Source organism: Clinocottus analis, unplaced genomic scaffold (genome assembly GCF_023055335.1).
Source record: "Clinocottus analis isolate CAN_PGR_092001 unplaced genomic scaffold, fCliAna1.0.p SCAF_22, whole genome shotgun sequence".
NCBI lineage: Eukaryota > Metazoa > Chordata > Actinopteri > Perciformes > Cottidae > Clinocottus > Clinocottus analis.
In genome coordinates this window covers 9,228,055-9,242,124 of record NW_027175954.1, presented here as the reverse complement: position 1 = coordinate 9,242,124, position 14,070 = coordinate 9,228,055, and the positions used below count along the sequence as shown (strand labels likewise).

Here is a 14,070-nt window from a genome sequence, read left to right as displayed (position 1 = left end):
ACTCAAACAAAGGCACAAAATATGATTTGTTGTTTGCTCTCGAACAAGGGAGAGACGTATTCCTTTTCTTTTCTCACCGTCATGCCGGTTTGTCTGCTCACGACTTAAAGTGTGGGAGGTAAAGAATGAGTTTACACAAAAGGCACACACAGGAACATGCCCAGAGTGGAGCTCTAAGAGCTGGAAGGAAGTATTTAACAGGGCAACCATGTCTGTTTTTGCTGTGTGTTACTTTTTTGTTTCATAATAAACCAATCAAACACATTCAGAGCAAACACAAATAAAAAACTAAAAAACAAAGACATGTGCTTAACCTGATTTGAAATTTTTTTCCCACACACATATCTCCTACACTGTTTTTTTTTTCATGTGGCCTTCTTCTGTGCTCACCACATTGACTTCTACAGTGTTTTGACATTCAGACTGCGTTGCTCACCCTGTGATGACCCCCGACACACGCTTCGTGATACCCGGGGGGAGTAGGGGGCTCTCCCACCCTTTGGATTCTTCCGGAGACTCCCCTCCCTAGAGTGGCAGAGAGCGAGAAAGAGAGAGAGAGAGAGAGAGAGAGAGAGAGAGAGAGAGAGAGAGGGGGGGGGGGGGCATGAGAAGTTGCTGGGCTGTTGCACTGACTAGACCGTCTGTCTCTAAATTTTTAATGTACACAGCACTGCCTCCGAGAGCGAGATAAAGAGAGAATCAGAGTAGTTGATATATTAATGAGCCACAGGGAGGGAACAGGATTGAATAGTAAGAAGGACGAAAGGTGAGAAATAAATGCAATTCGATTTGAATTCAAAATGCCGGTAAAACATAAGTTGATAGTCACATCTTAACATGTGGATGGCAATCAACTGACTAGCATCAGCACATCACTATCCATAAAGCCACGCCGCTATGTGGCGGGACAAAAATTAAGTTGATCCTATACAAACACATATATACTTATATATCTTTCTAAAGCAGCCTGTGTTGTATGAAATTTCCTCGATGTGTTTCCAGACATTGGCTCCTTGCTGCGCTGCCACAGGGGTCACACAAAGAGGCAATTCTTTGCTAAAGAGACTGCGACTTTGGAAGGAACCCTCTTAATTGGTCTAACTGTAGAAGCCTCATGTTACAGTTTGTTGCATCTGACTAAACAGATGAGCTTATATTTGAATCGATACAGCAACACAGACCGAGTAATGACTATATGCATGAAAACGCTGAAGCATATTTCTACCGAGACGTTTTTACTCCGTTTTACAAGCACAACTACAGTGATTGTAAATGGGCTCTGTGAATACTGTGCCTGCATACATATTATCTCACCTCTCTGTCTAAACATAACTAATGTAGCATGTATTTATCAGTCCTCAATATTAACATGTTAACAATGGGACTTGAAAAGTGTAACAATTGTATTTTGCTATTGGTTGTATAACATGAAATGGTTTACTTGGTAACTTCGTTAGTTATTGTGCTACAATTACGTGACTGGAGTGAACGCTTGAATATTACCATCCTGAATATACTGTATGAAGCCAATTTACTGTATGTGATATTTGTGTGGAATACATTAGACTCTGTCTTTACTCTTAACAGCAAGGAAGCTGTCGAAATTGAAGATGAAGCACACTCCATCCTTCAGACTAGACTCCTCTTTGTCTGTATGTACTATTATAGAAAGCTAGCAGGTCTAATTTTAAGTTTTATGTCCCACTTCATGTTGCACATGGTCTCATGGGAATAGGAGGAAAAGATTTTGACGAGAAAAAAACTAAATACCTCAGAAATCAATGTGGTACAATTGTGTGAGTTTCCCTTCCAAAAAAACTGTTGGAGGGAAGTATATTGGCAAATATAATCAGTGCACATTAAATGAGCATACTGTCTCTGCAGTGTGTCCCTGGCCTGGCATTTGACTGTGTTGTGCTGCAGTAACTGGTGCTTTTCATACAAGAATGCTATTGTTACCCACACATATGCACACATTACCACAGTGTTTACTGCCAGTGCACAGTGCCGCGACGTTCTCAAACTTCTGGCCGGGAGACAAGAGGTGATGACCACATTCGCCCAGAAGGCTGGAGAGGAGTATTATATTGTTTTCTGCCTGATCAGCTGTTTCAGAAGAGTACGTGACAAAACAGAAAAACAACTTGACTTCCACTGGATAAGCCTGATCTGAGAATGAAGGGTCATATTTATTTTCTACTTGTTACTGTTGGTTTTTTTACAGTAAAAGATCCTGACAACATTTTCAGATGATGGAAAGAGGTATAAATCAAGAAAAAATGAGTGTGAGAAAAGAACACACACAGAAAACATGGGGTGGACTCCACTGAAAACAATACAAACACACACATACGCACACTTATAAGCATATTTACATGTGCATGTCATCATTACAAAGGATGCTGGGTAATTATGCTAATGATCTTATAATGAGATGCATATGCCCTCTCTCATTAAGGAACAACATCTTTTCTTTCTTTTCACAATATGGTAATTTCTTAACAACCATACACATGCTACTGAGACGGACACACACACGCACACACACACACACACACACACACACACACACACACACATACACACACACACAGGCCTACATTTTGGCAACCACAAATGCTACAAGCACACACACACACGCACACACACACACACAGACACACACACACATATAAAAACACAAGGCACTACTGATATACTGATGGACCTGTAAAAATGATGGGGATTACATAACTGCCATAAACAATATAGTGACATCAAATTTATAAAAAAAAAAAAAACACACACACACACACACACACACACATTTCACAGATCTACAAAGAAGCTCATTTGCACATGTATACATGTGGCATTGACAAACGACTGTCATGACAAATTGTTAAGGTTTACTTTTTGTTTTTTGCGGCGATGTTGTTGTTGATACTACGTCAGGTGGTCTGATCTTCTAAGAATGACGCGGGTGGGTTTACATTGGAGATGGTTGAAGGCTCGATGCATCTGTGTCAGACGCCGAGTGGCATTGACAAACCGTCGGTATCTGACGAGATAGAAGTGAGGTTGGGTTGACAATATTGTACTTTGGGTTAATATCAGACTACTTGGTCAAGTTTAGACAACCAAACTACTTGGATGTGTTGAGGAAAAGATTAAATTCTGGGGTAAAAGAAGTTTGTTTCTTACATTACTTACATAAGTGGCCCTAGTTCATAAGGTCAATTACATAAGTTACCTTTTGATCCTTTCATCCACCTCGACCTCCTGCCCTTTATATTTCATCACCTGACTTCCTGAATGCGATGTATGTCCTGGCTCACAATTATCAAGTTATATGCGAACTACAGTGTAATATTTTTTGTGGTTGTACTTAACCAGCAGTGAATGAGAACCTCTGTACAGGTCCAACAAATCCAACAGGGCAGAACTTACCGATTTATGAATAAAGTTGAGTTGATAATACAATTTAATGATTGCTGTTTGATCCAAATCAGTTACAATGAACCATTTATGTCAGTATCAAAACAACTACAATTTGAGGTAAACACACACACACACAACACTGTGACACATAACGATGTGGCAGTCTGGCTTCTAAATTTAGATCATAATGTGTTCATGACTTCATGGGTGCATTTATGACTTCATGACATCATCGAGACATTCCGTGTGTCCACATAGGTCAGCTGGAGAAGCACCACAACTGACTGATGTCAATAACTCGACCACACACACACACACACACAGACGCACACACACACACACACACACACAGACGCACACACACACACACACACACACACACACACACACACACACACACACATACACACACACACACACACACACTGACGCATATCCCTTAATGAATGTTATTTGACACTTGCCACTCTTGCCATGTCATGATGACGCAAGGCAAAAAAAGAACAATTAAATATAACTGTTTCGTCTATTCAAAAATTGAAAAACAAGGTGTCCACAGCTCTGCAGCACTGATGCCAAACTCATTTATCAAAGTTTTTTTGGTTTGTTTTATTTTGAAAGGCAGTTCTCCATAGTTTCTTTAACTCAAATTTAACTGGTGTTTACAGGATACTGCAAAATGCTTAAGAATGTGTCACAAAGAGGAGATCTTTTAGCCATTCACTTAAATGGTAGCATTGGGAGCATGCAGTAAATTGCTTGGGAAAAACTAAAAGCATCTATTATCAATATATTCAGATGACGGAAAAAATTCTGTGAAGGGTCCCATATAACGACTCTTCACAGAGTATACTCGGCAGTATCCACTGCAGTTTCATTCAGCCCTACGGAGCGTCTTTCAGCTTGGTGTTTTGGTTCATTTTCACAGCTCGCATCAGCATCATTATCAGCAACAACATGCCACACCCGCTCGATGATATGTTACACAGAACCATCTGAGAAGCTGACACTGAAAACTGTTTGGAAAAAAGGGCAGGCACAAAAGAAAATCAAAAGAATACCTCGCAGGTGATTGAATGAACCATCTGCCAATCAAAGTCTTACCCAAGCCAGACAGAAGAGCGAAATATCTGTAAAAACACACTGTAAACATTACCTGCAGCAGTCAGACAGATGGCAATGGCCATTGAACACAGTACAGAATTCAGAAGTATTCACTCTTTTGAGCTAAAGCTGAAAGAGTAAATATTGGACTCACATTCCTTATACAACCCCATAAGAATACTAATGTTGTTCTGTATTAGCTGGATGCATAACTAAGCAACTGTTTGCTAACAAGTTTGCCACATCACTTTAGTCCTGATGATCTGATGATATCTTAATTTTGTGTTCACAGCTTGTTTTTGTTGCCCCCAAGTGGCCAACATGATCAATAAGTGCAGGTTTCAAGCTTCTGTGTGAATCATTTTGATGTGATTAGCGTTGTTCAATATGGCATAGGTTTTATGATTAAAGTGATTCAGACATCTGAAGACGGGCTTTAGCCAGTAAGAGCTATTTCAACTAGCTTCAACGTGCTTTTGAATAATGAAGGAAAGTCACTCACCTAAGGATGCTTTTGGCGTGTGCATGTGTATTTCTGTACAGATTATAAGTGTAGATATACATTTGCTTGTGTTTGTGCATGTGTGTATGTATGTTGGTGTGTCTGTTTGTCTGAGCAGGATCCCTAAAAGTCAAAATACATAGGTTTAAACTTTATAGACAAATCTGTATTGCTCCAACAGGCCAGTAGTTAACTAATGTCAGTCTACATCATGGAGCTGATGGTGGTGGGTGGATTAAGTTCTGGGCCTTTAATGCTTCTGTTGTCTCTATGTCGTGCATGCTTTGTTAAAAAAAAGGAGGGGAAACAACAACTTTTATTATGGGAAAGGACTCAAACTGCATAAAAAAGTCCTTTCCTTTCTGATGTCCCCCATGGGACCTTATTTAGTAACAAATTATCTTTTGCTCCCGTTTGATTTGTGGCCTGAAATACACATATGATGTTTGCTCATTTAAAAGTTTGCAAGAAAGTCACAGTTTGTCGTACTAACATGTTGTGTTAAACTATTTAACTAACTAATTAAAACAGCTTGGACAATTACCTAGTAACTATATGCGAAATAGCTTTTTCCCATGCACAAATGTAACGAAATCGCTGTTAACCGATGAGCATGGACACAACCTTTAGAGTGGAATTTGTAAGTATTTCAGTTCCTACGAACTTCAGGTTGTATTTACCATGTCTGTGCTCTATGCGTTTTCTCAATGTACAAATCTAAAACTTTAGGTTTCTGAAGCATGCTGTGCTGCGTGGTTAGTGCCATAGGGTTTTGAGGCTTGTGTGTCCGTGTGTTTCTCTGGCAGACAGTGGAGCAGGTGAGGGAGACGACTGCTGCTACAAATCTCCACTGCTGATGCATCTGCAGCTCTGTTCCGTCCTGTGGTTTCTGGCAGCCAGAGTCAAAAAGAAATGGCAGTTAAGAGTGCAGGCGACTTTACTCACTCAAGTATTCTTACAGGGGTGTGTGTGTGTGTGTGTGTGTGTGTGCGTGTGTGTGTGTGTGCGTGTGTGTGTGTGTGTGTGTGTGAGAAAGAGAGAGAGAGAGTGTGTACGCGCGTGCGTGTGCTCCCCCCGCAGAGTATGTGTGAGTGGGATGAGGTTGAGGCAGGAAGAATAGAGTGAGGGAGAAAGGGGGAGGGGAGGGGAGGTGAAAGGGGGGAAACATGTTGGAGAAGATCGTAAACTAACACTGTAGCCTTTCATGGCTGCCTGGAAATCCCGGAGTGGATTTTTTTAAAGGACCAGGACGAAAGGGTTGACGATAGATGAATAGATAGATAGATAGATGCCTTGTTTGCGTGCAAGCTGCTGCATATTTTAGTGCAATTCAATTAGTCAAGTGGGTAAAGCTACAAGGCGGGACAAACACACACATTTAGCATCTCAAGTATTTCTTTAGCACAGACCATATGTGCATATGCAACTTGCTTTTTTTGTGCCTTTTTTAAAAACAGTTTTTAACCTCGTCTTTTTCACACTATCCTTGATTAAAGACATATGCAAAGTAGAGTACTCGCACAGATTATTACTCCATTGGGCCTTTCTTTGTCTTCCTCACTTTACTCTCAATAAGAAACAGAAGAGAAAGGAATGAAAACAGTGACACATAGCAGCTTTTTGAAGGCTTGTAATCTCTCTCCATGAAAAAAAAAGAGAAACAACTGTTTCAAAAACATAAGCAAATAGCAAAAAAAGTGGGCGGTGTGCTCCAACCATCCTGCTCTGTTGATTTAAAGGGAATGTATGTACTTTCATTCTATTTCTAAGGTCAGAAACTATGGAATAACATGCACAAACATTACGAAATGAATCAGTGGAGTAACAAATAACATTTATTAATCATTCTTACAAGAGCCCTGATTAAACTTGTTCATACTATTTATTGGAGAGGTCAGAGATTACGGCAGAATTAAAACACCAGGTTAACTCATTTTCTGACAGTGTCCCAATGTATAATGTAATTACAAGTGGGTTTTTACAGTTTAGTCATTCACATTGAGAGAAAATGAAAGAAAAGGTAATATCACCATTTCATAAATGTATGTAACATGGATTTGGGATCCAGCTTTAGTGTTTGGGCACTCCTTAAATTATGCATCTGAAAATTTTGTAATTTAGTTATTTTAATTCCGTAACAACTGAATTATAGAAAATGCAAAGAAAAAGTTTTTTCTTTTACCACAAGATACAGTTTAGGCAAAGATTCATAGACATGTTCAAACACACACACACACACACACACACACACACACACACACACACACACACACGCATTGAGGATACTGTAGGGAGACACAAACATGCTGATGTGCTCAGCACCAGTTTAGCTGGGAGATGGGCAGATGGACGAGTGCTCTTTTTACAGCCTCTTCTCCTCCCTGTGTGTGTGTGTGTGTGTGTGCGTGTGTGTGTGTGTGTGTGTGTGTGTGTGTGTCTGTGTGTGCGTGCCCCAATGCCTAGCATAACACTGGCAGAGCGTTGGTGCCAAAGTGGGCAGCTGGTCTGTGGACTATCACAGGGGAGAGGGAGAGAGGCTAGAGAACAGTAACACCAATATAAACCCTCCTCTCTCGTGCTCTCTCTAAAGTTGTGGTTGCAGCTAATGCTGCTTCAGATCTTGTTCTGGTTTCCTGGATGTTGCTGCTTAGCAATAATATAACTGCACCCAATACACAAAGAAAAAATGAGAAAGCCACTGGTTTTAGATTTCGACAACAAACAGTTGTGCATTCAATATACAAAAAACGAGAAACATGTACGCACACCAGAACACACACACACACACACACACACACACACACACACACACACACACACACACACTACAATCATAAATACACATCTATCTCTTTCACTCAAAACGTCTGAAGGGAGAAACATCATCCGAAACTTTGACTTTGTTCTCCACTTGCCTTTGAATGTTTTTGAATGTTTTGGGTTCAACCTCTGCTTGAGTGTCACCAGCCAAGTGGAGTTGGCAGTGTTGTTCTTTATACTGTGATGATGAAGCTGATCTGTGGTCAGCGCCGGGGCTCAGGGAAAGCCGATCAAGCTGCAGTTTGAAGGTACGGTTTGGATTATCAGCAAACTGTTGTGAGTCAACGATGACCCTTTCCCGGGAAAATTGTTCTCACAAATGTCATTGTCTTTCTGGCTTTATGGAGCAGGTGAATCCTCTAAAAACACACACACACACACGTCCAAACACACTCAACAAGACACTGATCATGGGCATGCAAACAGAACAGAGAGTATGCACTAAAGCATTCAAAAGAACGATTCAAATTCTTTTTTTCCCAAAATCATTTTAACTTCATGTTGTCATTAGTTATAAGTTGACAAAAAAAATTAAAAACTCAACTCGTGATCCAGAGCTTTCAACCACTTCAAAGGGTTGTTCCTCAGCGGAAGATGTCTTTCCTGTGGAAAAGCTCAGTGGACTTTCACACTTAGCTTCCATGATGCATTTGGTTGTCGGACCTACTTCATCTCTTACGGTACAACTACAGGGTTGTTTTGTTCGGAAGCTGTTAGTTAACTGTTTCTGCGAAATATAGTGACAATAACCCCCCCCTGATGCTTCACAGGTTTACTACATTTTTGTTTAACTTGCTGAAATTTTTTTTTTCAGAATGGAGTTTTAACTTGAACATGAGCTCTTGAGCTCTGGACCAGGAAGGTCTTCCTTGTTGCTGTTTGTGTGTGTGTGTGTGTGTGTGTGTGTGTGTGTGTGTGTGTGTGTGTGTGTGTGTGTGTGTGTGTATGTGCATGTGTGTGTGTGTGACGGTCTGTCTGTGTGTGTAAAATGCGATGTCATTGCAAGTTGCTCTCAGATGGAGCATGATGGACTCTGACACTTGTCACTGATCTGCAGTGTTCAGCATTAACCACCAGAGTGCAGGATGCTCCCACAGATCTAAAGAAACTAGTTTCCCATTCATAGAGACTTCCTGTCACTGCTCTGAAGTGTTGTCTAATTGGGTAAAAATACACAAATAATTGGGGCAAATAACAAATTTATACTGTCATGCAGCTGATGTGTTACAACACTGCAGATTTATGATGTACTGTTTTTTACAAAATGAAAGAAAAAAAAAGCAGGAACATCGGACTGTATTTACGGGAACAGCACACACTCTTATTGTTCTGGTTAATGTGTGGCCAAGTGTGTACCTCTGCTCTGCCCTTATGGCTCCCTTTCACGTGAGCAGACCGGGACTTGAAATTTCACCCCTGAGGGTGCAGTATGTCTGTCTATGATTTTGTCCAGTGGTCACCATGGGGACCCACTATCGGGACAGTCCTGTAACCCGATCCACCAGTCAGGTAGGGCAGGTTACAGTGACGATGTGAATGATTCAGGTGTAGGTGTGTGTGGAGGCGGGGCTTAAAGAAAAGAGGGAAGAGACTAGAGTAAAGTTTAAATAGAGAGAAAGCTCTCACACTAATGAATGAGTCTGTGAGTTAAAAACAAAAAGGAAACATGCTGGAGGAAGGAGAGGAGACTCACACCATTGATGCAGAGGAAGACAAGGATGATGGGACGTTCACTAACGTCTCTCTGGCAGACGACCCAGGTAAAGCCTCAGGGAACTATTCTGCAATTGTTTTGGTCTTTTTGTTCTTCAAAGTAAGCCTTGTTCTGCTCTTAATTTTCTTATATGTAAAAAAAACAAACACCAGTACTAATACACAGCTTATTATCTGCAGCTGAGGAACCAACAAACTGTCCCTCTTATTAAATTGATATACTGTAAAGATAGAACATGCTCTTCATTTTGTCACCTGTCAAAATTGACCCATTTAATTGTACAATTACATTTGTACAATTTCAAAGTTGTAAACGACAGTACACATGTCAGACAGTTACAGCGGTTGTTAAAGGTATGTGACTGAACAAATGAGGCCAGCTTGTGAAACCAGAGTAGTTATGTTGGTGTGTTGCTCTGTGACAGGACAGAGGTGTGGCTCCTACACAAGCTGCATGCCTGTCGTTTTGGTATTCACTGTATTTTCCTTTAACTCAATTAAAAAAAAAAGTGTTTTTCTTCCATTTTAGTCGTGCTTTCATTTTCTCAATGTGAATGACTACACTGTAAAAACATTTAGTTAAATATGAAGGAGTCACAATTTACCAAGTGGAATAAACCCTCTTAATCTAAATCATATTTGAAGTAACAACTGTTATAAGCTGCATACTGTTTATCTGTTACCACAACATCAATTTAGGTTATTGTTAGACAATACTGGGATTTTTTATTAGTTCACTCATAGCTATATGTTATAGATATATTGTCATGAGAAAAAGCTGGAACATATATATTTTTAAATAATAGTAGTTGGTGCAGTGATATCTTAGGAATTGAGGCCAGGTGAGAAAAAGATTTAAAACAAAAAACAAAAAACATGCAAATGTCGTGTGGGACCAACATGGCCGGTCAGGTTGTCTTTGCCACTGCCTCGTATGTGACGTTATACCGGTGGGAATGACTGAAGTCTGTGGGGACTGCAGCGAGTGTGTGGGTGTGTGCGCGCGCAGAGTTGCCCTCCCTCCCTTCTGTCGGTCGGTGTGGACACGCACACACGGTGACGTCGCCATCATCATTATTCTCATCATCATCATCCTCCTCCTCATCATCGCCGCCCCATAGTCTGTTTACAGGGTCACTCCGCTAAACGGAGAACACATTTCTCGCTGTAGGTAAGTCTAAACGCCGACATGTGCCAGTTAGTTAGTTCGGGGTTTTGTGTCAAAGAAAATGGAAAGAGCTAAATCACAGGTCACCTTTTCATACCCGTTTAAAGCTAGCTAGCGGCAGCAGTTAGCTCGTAACATTAACGGTTAGTTAGTTAGCTTAACGGAACTCTGGCTGATGCCCGTTTGTGAAATATATTTATCAAAGAGTCGCTTTTAAATATCAGACGATTTCATTTTGGTTGGGTCTGGGGAGTAACCGACCTTGTACCGTATCTGGTGTTGAAGTAGCATCTGCGTTTGTTTAGCTAGTCACATCGCTGACACCAGTTAGCTTAGCTAACTACATATAGCTAGTAAACGCCCGCGCTTCCATTATCGGACACGTCCGTTTTTTCCCGTGACTAAATGTCACAACGTGTTCGGACATTCCTTGATGATGTCCGCGCGTTTTCGGGCTGTGCCGAGCTATTGAAGGACCAACAATAGACATATTAACGGCGAGGACGAAATGATGAACGAAGGCAAGGCCAGAATAAAGTAGTGGGTTTAACGAAACCGCTCAGCTAACTGTGCGACTGCCCGTTAACGAGAGATGTGATGTGCTGTGTAACGTTTTTTTTTTCCCCCACGAACGAACCATTGTATATTCGGCGTTATTTGTGGCTGCAGTAGTCAATAACGGACTGTAGCCAGCATGCATCATCATCATCATCCTCATCAACATCTCACACATCCCTGGGTGCGGCGTCAGCTCCCATCTCCCTCAGCAGTCAGGGATCGCGTGCCTCAACTTAATTTCTTAGCGTCTAAAAACCCTTTGCCAATATAGTAAAACAATAGACCTTCATAAAATCACAAATTGAAACATTAAAAGGGTGCTATTTCACACAATAAAAGCAACGTTTCAATGTATATGATGAATGTGAGCACACTCTGTTCCTTTTACCGTCGTGAAACATTAAAAGGGTGCTATTTCACACAATAAAAGCAACGTTTCACTGTATATGAAGAATGTGAGCACACTCTGTTCCTTTTACCGTCTTGACGAAACAGTTTCCTATGGTTATGTTATGTGTTATTCATATGAACAGAGGAGTAGATAATGTCAGGAATCTCTGCCAGCATTTGAAATAATCGTCATGCTAGAACATCCTCTTAAGGTGTCCTTGTTTTTTTTTAAAATTTTTTTACAGTGGACAGTGGATCTGCAGCCCTGTATACTAAACAGGAGAACGAGCTTTTCATCATGAACTGCGATATAGACGGTATGTCTGCAACTTTGTGAAACACTATTATGTCTGATCATGTCAAAATATTATAAAAATATTTCAAGTGCATGTTAATAGCGTCAGCATTTGTATCTATTGCAGGAGACATGGAGAACCAGGTGGAGATGGAGGAGAAGACAAGGTTAATAAATCAAGTTTTGGAACTTCAGCACACGCTAGAAGGTAACACACACAACTTTATCTGAGCACATCCTTGTCTCACTCTAATACAAACCAGATCAGATAAGACCCAAACATTCTTGGAATTTCCTTTTCTTCGATGTTTTCTCTTTAATGCTCTTCTAAGCACGGAGTTGGATGGTTCTTGCTGCACTGTTGCTCTTTTCTCGCTGTTGTTCCTCATATCAGTCATTGTGCTGTTGTGAAATAATCCTGTGCTAATGCACTCAATCTACTTCTCTTACACTCTGCCCCCATCTCTTTTCCACATTCAATCACACCATGCAAAAATGAAAATTATTTAAAAAAAAAAAATCAATTTGTAAGATTAATTCAAGTGAGAGAATTCAGTTGTTGAATACGATAACTATGAGTTACATACAATAACTTGATGGTGAAAACAGGTTAATTAGGCTAAATAGCAGTGTTGTTATGCATGTTATAAAATACACGTTATCCTGTACAGCTGTGGACTGTAAGAACCTAACACTTAAGCTAAGTAGACCATGGACTTTGTCTTTGTTCCAGACCTGTCAGCGCGGGTTGACGCAGTCAAAGAGGAAAACCTAAAGTTAAAATCTGAAAACCAAGTCCTCGGGCAGTACATTGAGAACCTCATGTCGGCCTCCAGCGTCTTTCAGACCACCGACACCAAGAGCAAACGGAAGTGAGGTACCCTCAGAAAAAAAACAAAGTCCCCGGCCAGCAGCCGGGAGAAGAAACCCACCACTGAGACATGGAGAGGGGTTTGTTTTCTCAGTAGACCTGGGTTTTTGTAACCCTTCTTGCTGACTTACCTGAGTCAAAACTAACTATTTAATTATCAAAAATATAAACTGACTTTGTCACATGTCCCACTGACTCAGAAATAGATACATTTAATGTTAGTTCAACCCAGGTCTGTTTTGCAGCAGCTCCCTCTCCACACTAAAAACATAACCAGACAATGTATATAAAGTGGTGAAGGGTAATTTGTACCTTGAGTTTCTTAATACTCTCTGTCAAAGTAGTATTTGTAAAATAATTCTTAGTTCTGCTTTACCTGCTTGGTTTTGTGTTTGTGGACGATTCAGGTTTTCTGTGATTTCCCCCCCCTTTCCCCCGCCCGCCATCACCACGCCAACTTTCTGATGGTGTTTCTGTCTCAAACTGATCTTTAAGTGGGTAAAAACAAACCAAACATTACAAATACCGGTTGACCATGACGCTAATTTCAACACTGGTTTATGTTGTTTCTTTTTGTAAAATATTTTCTACATCAGCTGGATCTGAGTTTTTCGGTAGGTCTTGGATGTTAATAGGAAACATGACTGTATTCTGCCGTTTAAAGCAGGCAAACTGAACAGTATTACTGAGAATAAAATGTATTTGGATTGCATGTATGAGTTTTTTTTATTTTAATTTTAAAGTCTAGTATATCTAATGTCATTAAATCAATAATCCCTCAATTACAGGCTGCATAAAGCTACTGAGAACGTTTTAACAATAGGAGGTGGATACTAGATGCATATAGGTACAACTGAGAGCTCAGCAACAATGTAAGTAAAAGCACAGAAACTAAAAGTCATGTAGACTTCATAAAAGTGTAAATCTTAACATCAACGTTTTATTGCAAGTGGTTTTAAATAACAATTATACACTTTTTGTTTTGCACTTAAAACAAATATTTGTAACCCTTTCAGTTGTCATAAATGAGTGTTGTGGCCTAGACTGATATGTAAGAGAGACAAAGGAAATGGTCATGCCAGGCTGATTCAGAGACAAACCCTGCATTATTATATTTTGTGTGTGGGGGGGTGTGGACTAGATAAGCCAGATGAACAAGGAGGGAAGAAAGGGATGCTTTCCCCTTAACTGCAAGCAGTAAAGAGGCCTTGAGTGCTATTGATCCATTC

General features: G+C 40.4%; 1 protein-coding gene across 2 annotated transcripts; it reads left to right on the top strand.

Moving 5' to 3' along the window:
- The first annotated feature begins 10,569 nt into the window (after positions 1–10,569).
- Positions 10,570–13,553, top strand: scoca (short coiled-coil protein a). Of its 2 annotated transcripts, none has more exons than XM_068588603.1 (4): positions 10,570–10,730; positions 11,921–11,992; positions 12,098–12,178; positions 12,704–13,553. In XM_068588603.1, the coding sequence occupies exons 2-4, from the start codon at positions 11,974–11,976 to the stop codon at positions 12,844–12,846; spliced, it is 243 nt and encodes an 80-aa protein (XP_068444704.1). In that variant the 5' UTR covers positions 10,570–10,730; positions 11,921–11,973; the 3' UTR covers positions 12,847–13,553. The 2 variants fall into 2 exon arrangements, with proteins under 2 accessions (XP_068444704.1, XP_068444705.1); XM_068588604.1 differs by having other exon boundaries at positions 10,591–10,726.
- The last annotated feature ends 517 nt before the right edge of the window (positions 13,554–14,070 follow it).

Coding starts and splice junctions, on each gene's coding strand:
- scoca (XM_068588603.1), top strand. Junction 12,179..12,703: donor ACTTCAGCACACGCTAGAAG/GTAACACACACA, acceptor TCTTTGTTCCAG/ACCTGTCAGCGCGGGTTGAC.